Here is a 15165-nt window from a genome sequence, read left to right on the forward strand (position 1 = left end):
TATCGGATTAAAACAGCGGGAAGGAGGGATAAACACTCTAAGACAGAGGCAGTCTGGAGGATGTACCCGTAAGTAAATTTCAGCCGCGAAGGCATTACACTCATGAACTCCAATAATTTGCTTTTAATAATGAGAAAAAACTAATGAATACACTGCTGTCGACTTCTACTGGCATTACCGATAACATGCACCATCTGTTTACCCAGAATGCAAGAAAAAGCTGTGGTACCATGAAATGCGTTTGACTGCTACAAGTTTCCTGTGGTTTTCGTGTTGGTTTTTTTTACCTTCGCAAAAATCCTTTATCATTGACCAAGAGATATGTCAATATTCCATTATAGACAAGCTAGAAAAATAAGAACAGTAGCAAAATACATATCTAGTAAAATTTTTTTTCTCTCAAGGAACTTATATAATAAAGATTCTCATATTGTTTGTTTGTTTGTTTGTATGAATTATTGAACTGCAGATCCAAATCCAACTGTTGGGATTTGGAATGCAATGCACAACAGCATGATTAATGAATGTGGGGTCAAATTATCCAATCCTTGATACATTAGATTCAGTGGAAAATTGAAAGCACGATAATTATACACTGGTGTTCAAATAAAGTGCATAACCTAGGAATTTCACTTTCTAACCCTTTTTCGCGATGGTATGTTATATTAATGACTAGTATTACAAATAGAAATATAAACAAAAGATATTCATTAATATTTAAGGCAAAGGTAAGTAATATTTGACAGGTGCTCTCAAAACATTCCAAAATGAGCATTTGCAACCTTTATACAACAGTTTTGGTAAACACGACAATTATGGCTAAAATGTTATCAGAAGCCTGCAGGCTTCGGTTTATCATTTTAAATGGCAAACAAAATGAAAAGTTTACCAGGTGCAAACTAATATTTAGTTGAACCACCTCTGGCCCTGATGACAGCAGCACACTGTCGAGGCATTGACAAGCTCAATTTATGAAGATAATCAACTGATAGTTAGTGGTTCCAAACACGAATTATGGCTTCCTGAAGTTCACGAAGGGTCTTTGGTTTCTTTCTGGCAACTGCAGATTCCACATGATGCCAACAGTTCTCTATAGGATTCAGGTCTGGGCTGTTTCCTGGCCAGCTAACAGTTGTAATGGACCATTCTTCTAACCATTTTTTACCTGTAACAAATGTAAACACATTACTATCGAACATCTAATGCAAAAATTAATCTAAGGTAACTACAGAAGTGCCTACTTGCACTTTTCTCCTGATCACAAGGAGCAGAGCCGTCCTGAATGATGCAGCTATTTGGCAGGTTGAAATAGTCTCTAATGGTTGGCTATACTGGAGGGCAGCAGTTTGCCTTCCAGTATAGCCAGGTATCCATTGGCATTTACGGAACCTTTTGTAAACTGCAGGTGACCTACTCCGTGATATGAAATGCATCCCCATATCATTTGGCTGGTAGGGAATTTCACTGTAGACACCATACAGTCTGGATGGTATTCTTCACCCCGTCTACAACGAATTGTTTGTCTCCCATCAGAGCCATGCAGGTTGGATTTCTTCTTATCTGAGAAAATGACTGACTTCCACTACTGGGTGGGGGGTCCATTTTACATGCTCCTTACACCAAATTAATCGGGTCTTTTTCATATTTTGTGTGAGGAGAGGCTTCTTCTTGGGACGATGAGCTACAAGTCCATTTTTGAAGAGGCTTCCCATTCTCTTTTCAGCTCAGATGAAGAAGCTTTATGGTTTTTAAGGCATAAGCACTTCAAAACGTTTGCGTCCAGTTCTTTTTTTCCTATTCTATCAGCAGAACCAGTAATATAAATTTTTGGTAGTTTACATCAACCTTGCGTTGAAATAATAAAACAAAAAACATAATTAATAGTTTAATAACTGTTATTACTAATTTACAATAAATTACTATTTACAATAAGCATATAAAAAGAAAAAGAATACAATAAAATATACAGAATTAAAAGAGCTAAAATCTGAAGCTTTCGAAGGCTCTGCCTTCTTTCTCAACAATACACTTTATTATTTTTATTTTTATTTTTTTGCAGTGCAATCTTAAATACCTGCAGGTTCACGGCACATGTCACGTGATTCAATGACACGTGCATTGTTCTCGTGCGTAATGGAACCGGAAGTGGCTCGGGAGCGCATCAGGTGAAGTCGTTCATCCCCCCCAAGAATCACTGTCTCAAAGAGGGGATGAATCCGCATACCTCTATCTCAATTAATGTTGCTCCCAATGGAACTAATCCGCAAGCTCTTGAGCCACTTGTGGTCCCAAAACCTATGCGCCTGGTCGATGATAGTAGCTTTATCCGGGAAGATTTGATGTTGCCTCTCCCATTAATGCTCCGCCATGGCTGATTTCACATAATCTCCATTCCTTATCACCTTTGTGTGCTCCCCCAGACGATCCTTTAAACGTTGTTTTGTTTCCTCCACATAACATTCCCCACAATCCAGGCACGTAATGCTATAAACGACCCCACCTACACCATTCTTTTGGAATGGGATCTTTCACTTGTGACAACACTGTGTGCAACTTACATCGTGGCAGCTGCACACAGCATGTCTGATGATCCCATAATACACGGCCTGTTCGTTTGGTTAGACCCGGTTAATAGGGAATGCATGCGGTGGCTATCGGCGTAAATGCCTCACCTCTCCTCTGTTCTCCTTTGATATACTTATTTATGATTCTCTGGGGGTAGCCACACCTCAGGAGATCCACCAGAATGTGCCCAAACTCTTTCTTTTTATCCTCTGAGGTGCTACAATGTGATTTAGCCATGTCTATTAGTGCTCTAATCACACTGTTCTTGTGATGGTTTGCCTGAGCTGAATTATAGTCTTTAAACACGGGCCTTCTCTTTAGACAAACACATCCAAGAACGTTAAAACTCCTCCTTCTTTCACCTCTGAGGTAAAGTGTATAAATGGGGAGAAGCCATTAAGAAAATTCAAAACCTCATCCTCACTCCGTTTTCGAATAATTGAGAATGTATCATCTACATATCTTTTCCACGGACGCATAGGGAGAACCATATCACTAAATATTCTAGCCTCGAGCTCCTCCATCGCCAAATTTGAATAATCACACTAATGGGTGAGCTGATTGCTGCCCCGTGAACCTGCTTATACATAGTGTTACAAAACACCATAGTGGTGCTTGATAAACATAATTCTATACCTTTACAAATATCCTCCACATCTAGTTGGGTTCTACTACTTAAGGTGACATATTTCTGTAAGGCCATGTGTGCCCAACGTATCCCATGGTTAATTGGAATACATGTAAACAGAGATGTCACATCAAAAGATATCATGGTTTCATTTTCTTCTATAGAGTGTTCTCTTATAAAATGTACAAAATCCTTGCTGTCCTTAACACTAAACTCAGAGAGCCCCACTATCGGTGCCAACAATTTCACCAGGAAACCAGATAATGCATATGCATTATCTGGAGAACAGAGGAGAGGTGAGGCATTTATGCCGATAGCCACCGCATACATTCCCTATTATCTGGGTCTAACCGAACGAATAGCCCATGTATTACGGGATCATCAGACATGCTGTATGCAGCTTCCAGGACGTAAGTTGCACACAGTGTTGTCACAAGTGAAAGATCCCATTCCAAAAGAAAGTATAAGTGGGGGTCATTTATAGCATTAAGTGTCCGGATTGTGGAGGAAACAAAACGACGTTTAAAGGATCATCTGGGGGAGCATACAAAGGTAATAAGGAATACAGATTATGCAAAATCAGCCGTGGCGTAGCATTACTGGGAGAAGCAACATCAAATCTCCCCGGATGAAGATACTATCATCGACCGGGCGTATAGGTTTTGGGACCGCAAGTGGCTCGAGAGCTTGCAGATTAGTTCCATTGGAAGCAACATTAATAGAGATAGGGGTGTGCGGATTCATCCCCTCTTTGAGACAGTGATTCTTGGAGGGGATGAATGATTTCACCTGACGCGCTCCTGAGCCACTTCCGGTTTCGTTATGCATGTGACATGTGCCGTGAACCTGCAGGTATTTAAGATTGCACTGCAAAAAAAAAAAGAAAAGAAAGCATACTGTTGAGAAAGAAGGCAGAGCCTTCGAAAGCTTGAGATTTTAGCGCTTTTAATTCTGTATATTTTATTGTATTTTATGGTATTCTTTTTCTTTTTATATGCTTATTGTAAATAGTAATTTATTGTAAATTAGTAATACCAGTTATTAAACTATTAATTTTGTTTTTTGTTTTATTATGGTTCTATTTCAAGAAGCAGAACCAGTATTCGTGAGTTTGGAAAGAAATTTATTCACTGTCAACTGATTACGAGACACTCTATAAGCAATATGAAGGGAAGAACATCCTTCCTCGCTTAAAGCAATAATAGCACTCTTTCTTCGTGGCATCAACTACACGTAACTCGCCATCCTGACACAAGCAAGAAATGACTGCAACTCTTGCAGAGTGTGCTTATATAGCTGAAAGTAACAGCTGATGCAATATTATGTCATCACCTATGCGTGTCAATCTTATCAGATGCAATCTGTAAGAAATATTGCCATATACTTACGTTGTTCGGACAACAGTTAAAATTTTAAGGGGTGATGCACTTTCTTTGAACACCAGTGTATGTAGCTGTTTTAGCTATTATAACACACACACACATGGTATTTCAGGTAATGGGCACTGGAGTCTGTCTTGCTTTTTTTTAGGTTGATTTTTGCCTGGGCCCTTTGTTGTCATATTTGGGCTGAAATTTTTGAATTTGATTGTAATACATGGTCCAATTCCTAAATTAAAATTTTACCTAATCAGCTGCATTTATGGTCATGGAGATGAAACGAAAACTGTGACATGTACATGTACCGATGAGCAAACATCGCACAAAACTGTAGTGTTTGTTTTCTTATTTCTTTACATAAAATTGGTTTATGTTTGTTTCAGATGTACATTGATGACATGGTTAGACTAAACCAAAGGCAGGAAACAACTTGCCTCTTGAGGAAAAAAAGCGGTTGATTTGGGCAGGATTTTAATTTTTGAAATTTTAAAATATAAATGATAATACTTAGTTCAATTTTAGCAATAAATTCAAAAATTTCAACCTAAAAATATCCACACAACAAATAACCTAAGAATAAGGAAATGATTCCAATGCCTTTAATTCAAATGCAGTGTGTTAATTTTATTTATTTTTTACACAGGGATCTTGCAGCTAGGAACTGTTTAGTTGGAGAGAGCCATTTGGTCAAAGTTGCAGATTTTGGTTTGGCACGATTAATGAGGGATGACACCTATACAGCCCATGCTGGAGCTAAATTTCCTATCAAGTGGACGGCACCTGAAGGCCTTGCTTATAATAAATTTTCAACCAAATCTGATGTCTGGGGTATGTTATATAGACTAAATAGGATTAAAATTTGATTATTTGAATACAAATAAAATTTTAATTGTATATGTGTGGAGGACTAAGGTATATTGACAAATGTCCAACCCTAAGCTTTTGATTTTGACAGCCTGCAAGACCCCAGCACAATCACCAACATTATAAAACTGTTAAGAACAATAGCATTTTTCTTTGTAAAAAAAAATTTCAAATTAAAATCTCTATTTATAGCTGCAATATAAACAGTTTTTATATATTGAGAACAAAAATCAGTCCACTGAGTGTGCAAAATCAACCAATTAACTGTAGTTTTATATGAATATAAAAATCTAATTTTTAAATGTGAATTAAGTAAAATCAGCAACTATTCTCATTTTGAATAGAATATTTTGGTATTACAGTGTTTACATAATTATTGGGCAGCTAAAATATTCAGTGGGAAATACAAATACCAGCTCTGTAAATTTTCAGTTTTGGAAGTGTGTCAGAAAACTCTGCAAAAACAATAATTATGAAACTGAATACATATAACTAATAAGTTTGCAATTTCACTAGGGTGTATTTTGAAAATAATATCAAGCAGAAATCTTTATTGATTTCCGCAAAAATTGTAAATGCCTAAATTTACTTTGGACAACTCAAAAGTAATTGTAAGTTACATTACAAAATTATTAATTATTATTTAATTTAATAACCATTACCATTATGCATATGATATTTTAGCATTATAGTATCAGTATAATTGTTGACTGGAGTAAAAAGATATCAATTGAAAGACATTCAGAAATTACTATACCTATAAACCTACTCTACCCATTCTACTGCTGATGATACAAAATTTTATACTGCCGCCAACAGATTTAAAATTGTGCTCGTCAGTTTTAGCATCTTTATGCTTCATTGTAGCAAGTCATGTATACATCTCAAGACCAAAAGCAAAATTCTGTATCTGAGATATCTCTTAAATTCCACAGTTTCTGGTTTAGAAGGAAAAGCAGAATTTCTTAAGGAGGAGGAGGATAATTCATTCCTCTTCTTTGCTTCTGAGTTGACATTACGCCAGAAATGAACACACAAACTAGTTTCTGAGACTTCTCTGATACTGCACATTGACAGAATCTGTTTTGTATGAAAAGTATGCCTTTTATAAATCTGCTTTGCAAAATAGTATTTTGTTTTCTTAAAGTTATTTGAAATTAAGTTAGATAACAGGAATGTAAATTTTATAATATTTTTTTTAAAGGTTAAATATATAACTGAATAAGATATTTATTTAGATTTTTCTATTGATATTTGTTCCGTAACAAGGGAAAAGCAAGTATATATACAGGGTGTTTCAGTTAAACGTTTCAGAACTTCTAAGAGGGGTAGGGTACATCCTGACAACTCGAAATCATATAGCAATGTGGGGTCGGAAATGCTTTCCTGAAGCGGTGTTGTACACAGAAGCACCATAAAGACGTAAGTGAGAAATCGTTTTAATAATACATGAAAAGAAGCAAAAGGTACAGGGATTAAAGTAAGTGTTCGAAGTTTCTTCCACGGGCTACAATGCACGCCTCACATCTCCGACGCATGGACATCCGAACATTCTGGAACACTCCAGGCGAATTTCGAATTTCTTCGGCAGCTACTGCGATTCTTGCAACCAGCTCCTCAGCATTGTCAACAGGGGTGTCATAAACTAGCGATTTCATATGACCCCAGAAATAAAAATCAAGACATGATAGGTCGGGTGACCGAGCAGGCCAACGCACGGGACCACCACGTCCGATCCACTGTTGACCAAATGTGACATCCAGGTAGTTACGAACATCTCCGCTATAATGGGCAGGGGCTCCATCGTGTTGGAACCACATTGTCTGTTGCGTCGATGCAGAAATCTGTTCATCTCTCAAAAGTTGTGGCAATACTTGCTGCAGAAAGATCAAGTAGATAGGTCTGGTTAGACGACACGGTAACAGGTAAGGTCCGATGAGGTGATCTCCCATAATACCGGCCCATACATTGACCGAAAATCGAATCTGTGCTGCACGACGTTGTATTGCATGCGGGTTCTCGACCGCCCAGATATGGTCGTTATGCGTGTTGAAAATTCCTTCCCTTGTGAAGGATGCCTCATCGGAAAACAACACTTCAGCAGGAAAAAGGGGATTTGTAGCACATTTTCCAAGGTACCACTGTGCGAAAGCAATACGAGGTGCATAATCCTCCGGTTGCTGTGTCTGGACACGCTGCACGTGAAACGGATGCATGTCTTGTTCTCGGAGAATCCTCCAGACGCTGCAATGGGAAACCCCGACTGCGTTTGCTAGACTTCGTGTACTCGTTCTTGGATTCCCCTGTACATGCTGCAGCACATTCTGTTCGACGGCTGGAGTCCGTGCTGTTCTTACCCTGTCCCTGTCAGCTCTTTCAAATGAACCTCTCTCAGCTAACCTCTGGTGCAGTCTTGCAAAGAAATTATGACTGGGAATACGCCTCATCGGATATCGTTCCGCGTACAAGCGCTGTGCGGCTGGCCCACTACAATTTGCAGCCCCATACGCCAAATGCATATCGGCTAACTCTGCGTTCGTGTAATCATCCATCCTACTAACTTGGCGTTCTTGTTCAAGAAATTCGAAATTCGCCTGGAGTATTCCAGAATGTTCGGATGTCCATGCGTCGGAGATGTGAGGCGTGCATTGTAGCCCGTGGAAGAAACTTCGAACACTTACTTTAATCCGTGTACCTTTTGCTTCTTTTCATGTATTATTAAAACGATTTCTCACTTACGGTCTCTTTTCTTTATGGTGCTTCTGTGTACAACACCGCTTCAGGAAAGCATTTCCGACCCCACATTGCTATATGATTTCTAGTTGTCAGGATGTACCCTACCCCTCTTAGAAGTTCTGAAACGTTTAACTGAAACACCCTGTATATAGCAATACTATACATATTTGTTTATTTCTTGCAAATATACAAGGTGGCAATAAAGTTGCTGGACTGGTGTAGTAAAGTGAAGGAGCTCAAAAATGGTTTTATTTTTATTCAAGTAGTCACTACCTGATTGAATACACTTATTATACCTTTCTAAAAGTTTCTGAAAAGAATCAGCAAAGGTGTCCAAAGAGATGTTTAGTTTGCTTGTTATACATAGAGTGATCACTGAATTATGACCACCCGTATGAAAACTGAATGTGAACCATTGACCACTTGAGGTATGAGAGTGCAGAGTTAGTCGACCTAAGTAACATAGATAAGGTGTCAGTGGTTCAGTAGGTAGTAAAATTCTATGCATGATGGGTAAAAGGAAGGATTTATTGGACTTTGATAAAGGACAGATTGTGGGTGTTCGACGAGCTGGTGCCTCGATTGCCTAAACAGCTGAACTAGTGAGATGTTCAAGAGCCGCCATAGTTAAAGTGTACCAGGACTGGCATCAAAATGGTCAAACAATAACCCAACGGCAAAACTGCAAAGGTCAGTGAAAGGTTGATGTTAGAGGTGAGCGCCAGCTCCGACGACATGTACAGGCATAGCACTGTTGAAGAGTTGACTACCTAATACAACATGGGCCAACCCGGAACAATAACTGGCATGATCATGCGTCGTACGTATGGGCTATACCAGCAGACTACCCTACGGCATCCTCTCCTAACCAAGGTTCATCAGCATAAAAGACTTGCCTGGTGCAAAGAGCATGCAAGTTGGATTTTAGAAGACTGGAAAAAGGTGAGGTGGTCAGATGAGTCACGTTATTTACTCCACACCATGGTTGGTCATGTGCGGATTTGTCATCAACAACATGAGGCTCTTGATTCATCATGCATGTTATCAAGGTGCCTCCGTAGCCAGGTGGGAAGGAGCAGCAGTGCGTAGCACACGCTTCTTGATTAGACCGGGGTTTGAGCCCGTCACCACCAAATACGGAGGATGCGGAAAGGTCAGGGAATGACCACCGCATATCCCGGAGCAATATGGCCTTAGTTGCTAATGCTCCTAAAAACCAAATAACACCATAACACCATGGTATCAAAAGTGCAGGCCGGTGGAGGCAGTTGTATGGTGTGGGGCATGTTTCACTGGGAAGAACTTAGACCCCTAAGTTCATATAGAACAACATATCAGTGGTCTCCGCTATGTTACACTTTTTGCCGAATGCCGATGGTGTCTTCCAAGATGACAATGTGCCAAGCCATCAGGCACCTGTTGTGCAGGAATGGTTTGAGGAACACAGTTCTGATTTCCAGCATATGGATTGGCCTCCAAACTCCCCCAATATCAATTCCATAGAGCACTTGTGGGACACTATGGAAAGGCATATCAGGTGTCTGGATACACCAATCACCTCCATACCTGCATTGCTGGCCCCATTACACAGAGCTTGGTTGACCATACCTCCCGAACGCTTCCGACATCTTATTGAATCAATGCCACTTCAGATAGTTACCGTACTGAGGGCAAAAGGAGGACCTATGAAGTATTAGGTAGGTTGTCATAATTCAGTGATCACTCAATGTATTTTTCTTTATTCCTCAACATTTTGAATCACTTTCATTTTCTTTTCATTTTTGAATCTCTTTCTTCCTCATTTCACAAGGTGAAATGAAGAAGAAAGAGATTGAAAATGAAAGAAGTCTGAGGGTACTACACAGTAGGGTGTATGGTTGATCCATAGAATGCTATGTTTCATCAGAATGCCATGTTTCATCAGAAATCAATCACTCACTCCTTCAGTGTTTTATACAGCTCAATGAGATATTCCTTTAGATTAGTCAGACTTTGCAGTCCTTGTGTTCTGAACCATTTTTCACATGTGCGTTGATTTTCACCCATTGCTAATTTAGTCACCCTTCTCTGAACCCTCTCTGCCTCTGTCTCAGGTGCAGTCTCCAAACCCGAATGCAACATTCCAAATGCAGTTTAACAGTTTTCTTGTATAGAGCAGGGGTGGCCAACAAGTTGATTGCGGCTTTAATTTCGTTCGATCACGATGACTTTTAAATTATATAAAAAAATAGATTAGTCAAAATCTGAATATTATTATTATGCACCCCACTGCATATGCTTATTACAAATCCGTTGAACTACGCGACTACGCTTGTCTAGTGAAAATTCACGCAGTTACGTTGTGGAAGGCATAGTCATAGTGTATGCATCGAATTCTTATTTAGCTTAATATTAATAACTGGACAGTACTTGTACGTTAATTTAATACCCTTTGATTTAAAATAAATACTACAAAAAAGAGTGAAACGTGTCATTTTCCTCAAGAATGGGAACTAGAATACTTTTTTTGTAATGATAAAAGAAAAATGTTGTGTTTGATTTGCAATGCTTCTGTGGCCATACCCAAAAAAGGAGATTTAGAAAGGCACTTCAACACACTCCATGGTAAATACTAATCGAATTTTTTGCCTAATAATGGACCTTAGAAAAAATAATAAATCGTTGAGATTTTTCACATGGAGAAAATATTACTTGAAAATAAAATTTTACATTGCGAAACGATATCTTCCTAAAAGTCAGATCATCAGAAAAGGACTTTTGGAAATATGTTTGCCGAGAAAAGTACCCAAATGTAAAAAAATGCAGTGAACTTTTAAATTTCTGTTTTGGTTCCACATATCTATGTGAATTGCTCTACTGTTACGGACTTGCATACACAAGATTCTTTACTGTTGGCCTGATCACAATATATCCCCGAATTTGAAAGCTTGGCAAATGACATGAAGACACAAACTTCACATAAATTAAAAATTTAAATATGTATGAATTTAAAATAAGAATTCTGAATTGTATTTAATTTTAAAATTTATAAACAACATTTTTTAATGTGCAATGAAATTCTTGAGATGGTAGATCGCGGCACATTTTGAAGAAAAAAAGTAGATTGCATCACAAATTAAGTTGGCAACCCCTGGTATAGAGGAATAATGATTTCCTTCTATCCACTAGCAAAGGTCCTATAAATCATTTGACAGGACACCATGTGCCTTCCTAGCTGCTGCCTGCCTGTTATGCTGCATGGAAAATTAATGTTAGATTGAATTGTAACACCTAAGTCTACAATTGTGAAACACTTGTAGCTCTTCTTTCCCTTAGCTTATATGTAACTCCAGGATTTCTGTTCCCCAAAAATGCCTAACTTTACATTTAGGAGTACTAAACTTTAGTTGCCATTTTTTTTGGACCTACATACAACTGATCCAAGTGTTTTTGAAGCAACATGGCTTAGATTGTTAACCATACTTGCCACCTTCAAATCATCAGAAAACTTTGATGCTTATATTGGATACTCTCATCAGTATCATTTATAAAAATAAGAAATAGGAGGAGACGCTACTCTGACTAAGCTCTGAGGGACTCCACTTGTTATGCTCATCAACCCTGAAGATTTAACTATTTATGACCACCCTGCCTCCTATCTTTTAGCCATCTTGCAATGCAGCAGGGGATCTTACTAATAATTCCAGCTTCTTCCAGTTTGTATAGCAGCCTATACAAACATGGGATGGCATCAAAAGTTTTTTTTTGGTGAAGGTAAAGAAAGCCAACATGAGAACCATGGGAAACTTCAGTAAATTTACCAGGCGAACTCATTTCCCGCTACCGCAGTTTCTCCCTGCATTCTCAGTAAACAGGTGGTGCATGCTATCGGTAGTGGCAATAGAAGTTGATAATGATGTATTGATTAGTTTTTCTCATTATTAAAAGCAGATTATTGGAGTTCATGAGTGTAATGCCTTCACGGCTGAAATTTACTTACGAGTACACCCTCCAGACTGCCTCAGTCTTAGGGTGTTTATCCCCCCTTACCGCTGTTTTAACCCAATAAGAAAATGGCTTCTACTACTACCACCAATAACATGCATAGTCTGTAGAAGTCATTTTGGTATTGGGTTAAAACAGTGGGAAGGAGGGATCAAACACCCTAAGACTGAAGCAGTCTGGAGGATGTACCCGTAAGTAAATTTCAGCTGCAAAGGCATTGCACTCATGAACTCCAGTAATCTGCTTTTAATGATGGGGGGAATGGTCAATACATCTTTATTGACTTCTACTGCCACTACTGATAACATGCACCATCTGTTTACCAAGAATGCAGGGAGAAACTGCAGTAGCGGGAAGCGAGTTTGCCCAGTAAGTTTACCCAAGTTTCCTGTGGTTCTTGTGTTGGCTTTCTTTACCTTAGCTGTTTTTTTTTTTTTTAATTCTGATAGTCTTTAATTAACATATTTTTTTGTGTAATTGCCTAATCTACTAGGCTGCTGTACCTTGTTTTTCAATTTAAACTTTTTGAAATTTAAAGAAAACTTGCATATGCGAAAAGGGATTTGTTTATTGGTATATTCGATATCAAAGATCACAATTTCTTGATTCTGAACAATGTAATTAAGGAGTTCTAAGACTTTAGACTTTATGGATGTTTTGTGTAGCTATAATATAATTGTCATATATAATTTTTATTTATTTAGCATTTGGTATTCTGCTCTGGGAAATAGCCACATATGGAATGTCCCCATATCCAGGAGTTGAACTCACTGATGTGTACCACATGCTTGAATCTGGTTATAGAATGGAGTGCCCTCCTGGTTGTCCTCCTAGAGTGTATGACCTCATGAGGCAATGTAAGTGACTTCTTGCTTTGTATGTTATTTTACAAATGCTGTGCTGTGCTGTGAGAAAATGATAAGTTGGATAAGCTGTCATGTATGCTAAAATTAAAAATGAAATTACTGTTTTAAAGTGATTTGGAAATGTATGATGCTTTCTGTATTAAATATACTATACAGTTATAATAGTTAGTCACTCCTGTATGACTAACTACTATAAGTGTAAAGTTCATTTAAAGATACTGGTAATTCCTGTTTGAGAAGCTATATAAATGGAGATTTAATAACACAGGTATGTACTATTTGTAGAAAAAAGGTGCTTCACTGTGGTGATACTTTAATTTGGAACAATTATAATTTTAAGTTGTAGCCATTTCTTTCAGGCAATTTTTTTTTGCCCTTCTATAATTTATAGTTATTTTTAACTGTATTCTAATGATTTTTTCTTTTTTTGAAGAAGTTTTTTCCCCCCCCCAACACATCCATAACAGACAGGATGTTTTTGTACTTCATATCGAATGCATTGAAAATCTTCATTGGGACCGTTTCGTGGTCCCAATTATCCTCAGATAATGAGGACTCCCTGTATACTGCAACCACAAGAAGATGATGATTGGACATTGGGTTTGGGGAACTGACTAGAGTCTAGACCCAATGTACAATCCTCACCTTCTAATGGTGTAACCTGTTAGTAGGAACAAGTATGGGCTGCTAGTTTGGGACTAAAAGTTTGCACCAAAAATTGATTAAATTATAGGTGTTAAATTAAATTACTTTAACATGAAATCATTAAACAACAGACTTGTCATACACAAAAATAAACTTTCAATATTATCAATGTCTTATGGCAAACACTTCTGAACGAGGCATTATTTACAGAAAAATAAAACTTGCCACAAATACAGTTATAAACAGGTAAGAATGTCTCATCAACATAATCAAAGCCTTGTATAACACATGTAACATCAACAAAGGGCAATGTTTTGGTTGTTTTTAACTGTAGGTTTCAGTTTCCATGAGCTTCTCCATAGAAGATTACAGTAATATTATAGCACTTATTGTTTTCAGTTTTAAATGGCATGATAAAATTTTTGTGAAGGTCATAAGAAATTTAGAAGAATCCTTGGTAAATATAAGGAAAAACTACTTGAATAATCACATTTTTTTAAAAAAAAAGGTGATTTTAAATTTAAATAGTTTGTTTATGTTATGCTGACCATTGCTTGTTTTTTAAATTCAATTGTACATGGCAAGCATAACCTCTTTTTGTATATAGAAACAAGCAAACTGTTTTCTACTTGGTGCATTGATTTTTTTTTTTTTTTTTTTTATGAAAACCCCAATCACAAAAGGTATCAAAACCTATAGTACTTAGTACCGTGCATGGGTTGAAGGAGAAGTATAGGGGGAGAGGGATGCTGGAAACTTTGCTCTAGAGACTAAACATGGGTTTCACCACTTCAAGCCTCCAATAAGCAAAGTGGTGGCATTTCACCAGTTGATGAAAGTCATCTACCACCTACAAATTTGTACAGTGACTTTACGTAACTTTCATGGTTTGAGGCTTTTGTCCTAGACTTACTGTTATTTTTTTAAATTTAATTTTATTTTAACTCAAAGTTATTAAATTTTGGCATATACCTATATGCATCAACTATATTAAGCACTGCATTTTTACTCATTCTTTGGGAGGTGGGGGAGTGCTTAATGCAGGTTTAACTCTATTTTTGTATTAAACTGTATGTATTCTTCACCAGTCTAACATGATTTGAAATTTGATTTAGATATAAATTTTTAACTGAGTAGATGTGTACCATTTTGTAATGAAAGTGATTGTGCAGGGCAGGTGCTGTTGGTGTCACACTATAATTATAAACGTTTTTACCGTTTTATGAATATTTAAAAAAAATTCCTAATCTTATGAAAATATAACTATTGTATTCATAGTAAAACTTTTTTTATTCAATCCTAAGGGAAAGGGGGGGGGGTTCTTTACCCAAAACTTGAGAAGTTTAGGTTTATAATGTTGCTGTAGAAGAATATTCCTCATTGAACTTTCTTTTGACAAGTGCAAATATATGATAGATGTTTTAAATAAAATAACACCTAAAAGTAACTTTTGACAACCTTGTGACAAAATTGTGAAATTTTTTAACATAATTTCACA

At 37.4% G+C, this 15165-nt stretch overlaps 1 protein-coding gene across 1 annotated transcript in view; it reads left to right on the forward strand.

Annotated features, from left to right (window-relative positions):
* The window catches only part of LOC150083920 (uncharacterized), a 259821-nt gene that overhangs the window by 214503 nt on the left and 30153 nt on the right, over window positions 1-15165 (forward strand). Inside the window, 2 exon segments of the mRNA XM_090375830.1 lie at window positions 5216-5400; window positions 12861-13013. Of these exon segments, the coding sequence (XP_090231956.1) occupies window positions 5216-5400; window positions 12861-13013 (338 nt within the window).

Source organism: Mastigoproctus giganteus, chromosome 6 (assembly GCF_048544385.1).
Source record: "Mastigoproctus giganteus isolate SK-2022 chromosome 6, ASM4854438v1, whole genome shotgun sequence".
Classification (NCBI taxonomy): Eukaryota; Metazoa; Arthropoda; class Arachnida; order Uropygi; family Thelyphonidae; genus Mastigoproctus; species Mastigoproctus giganteus.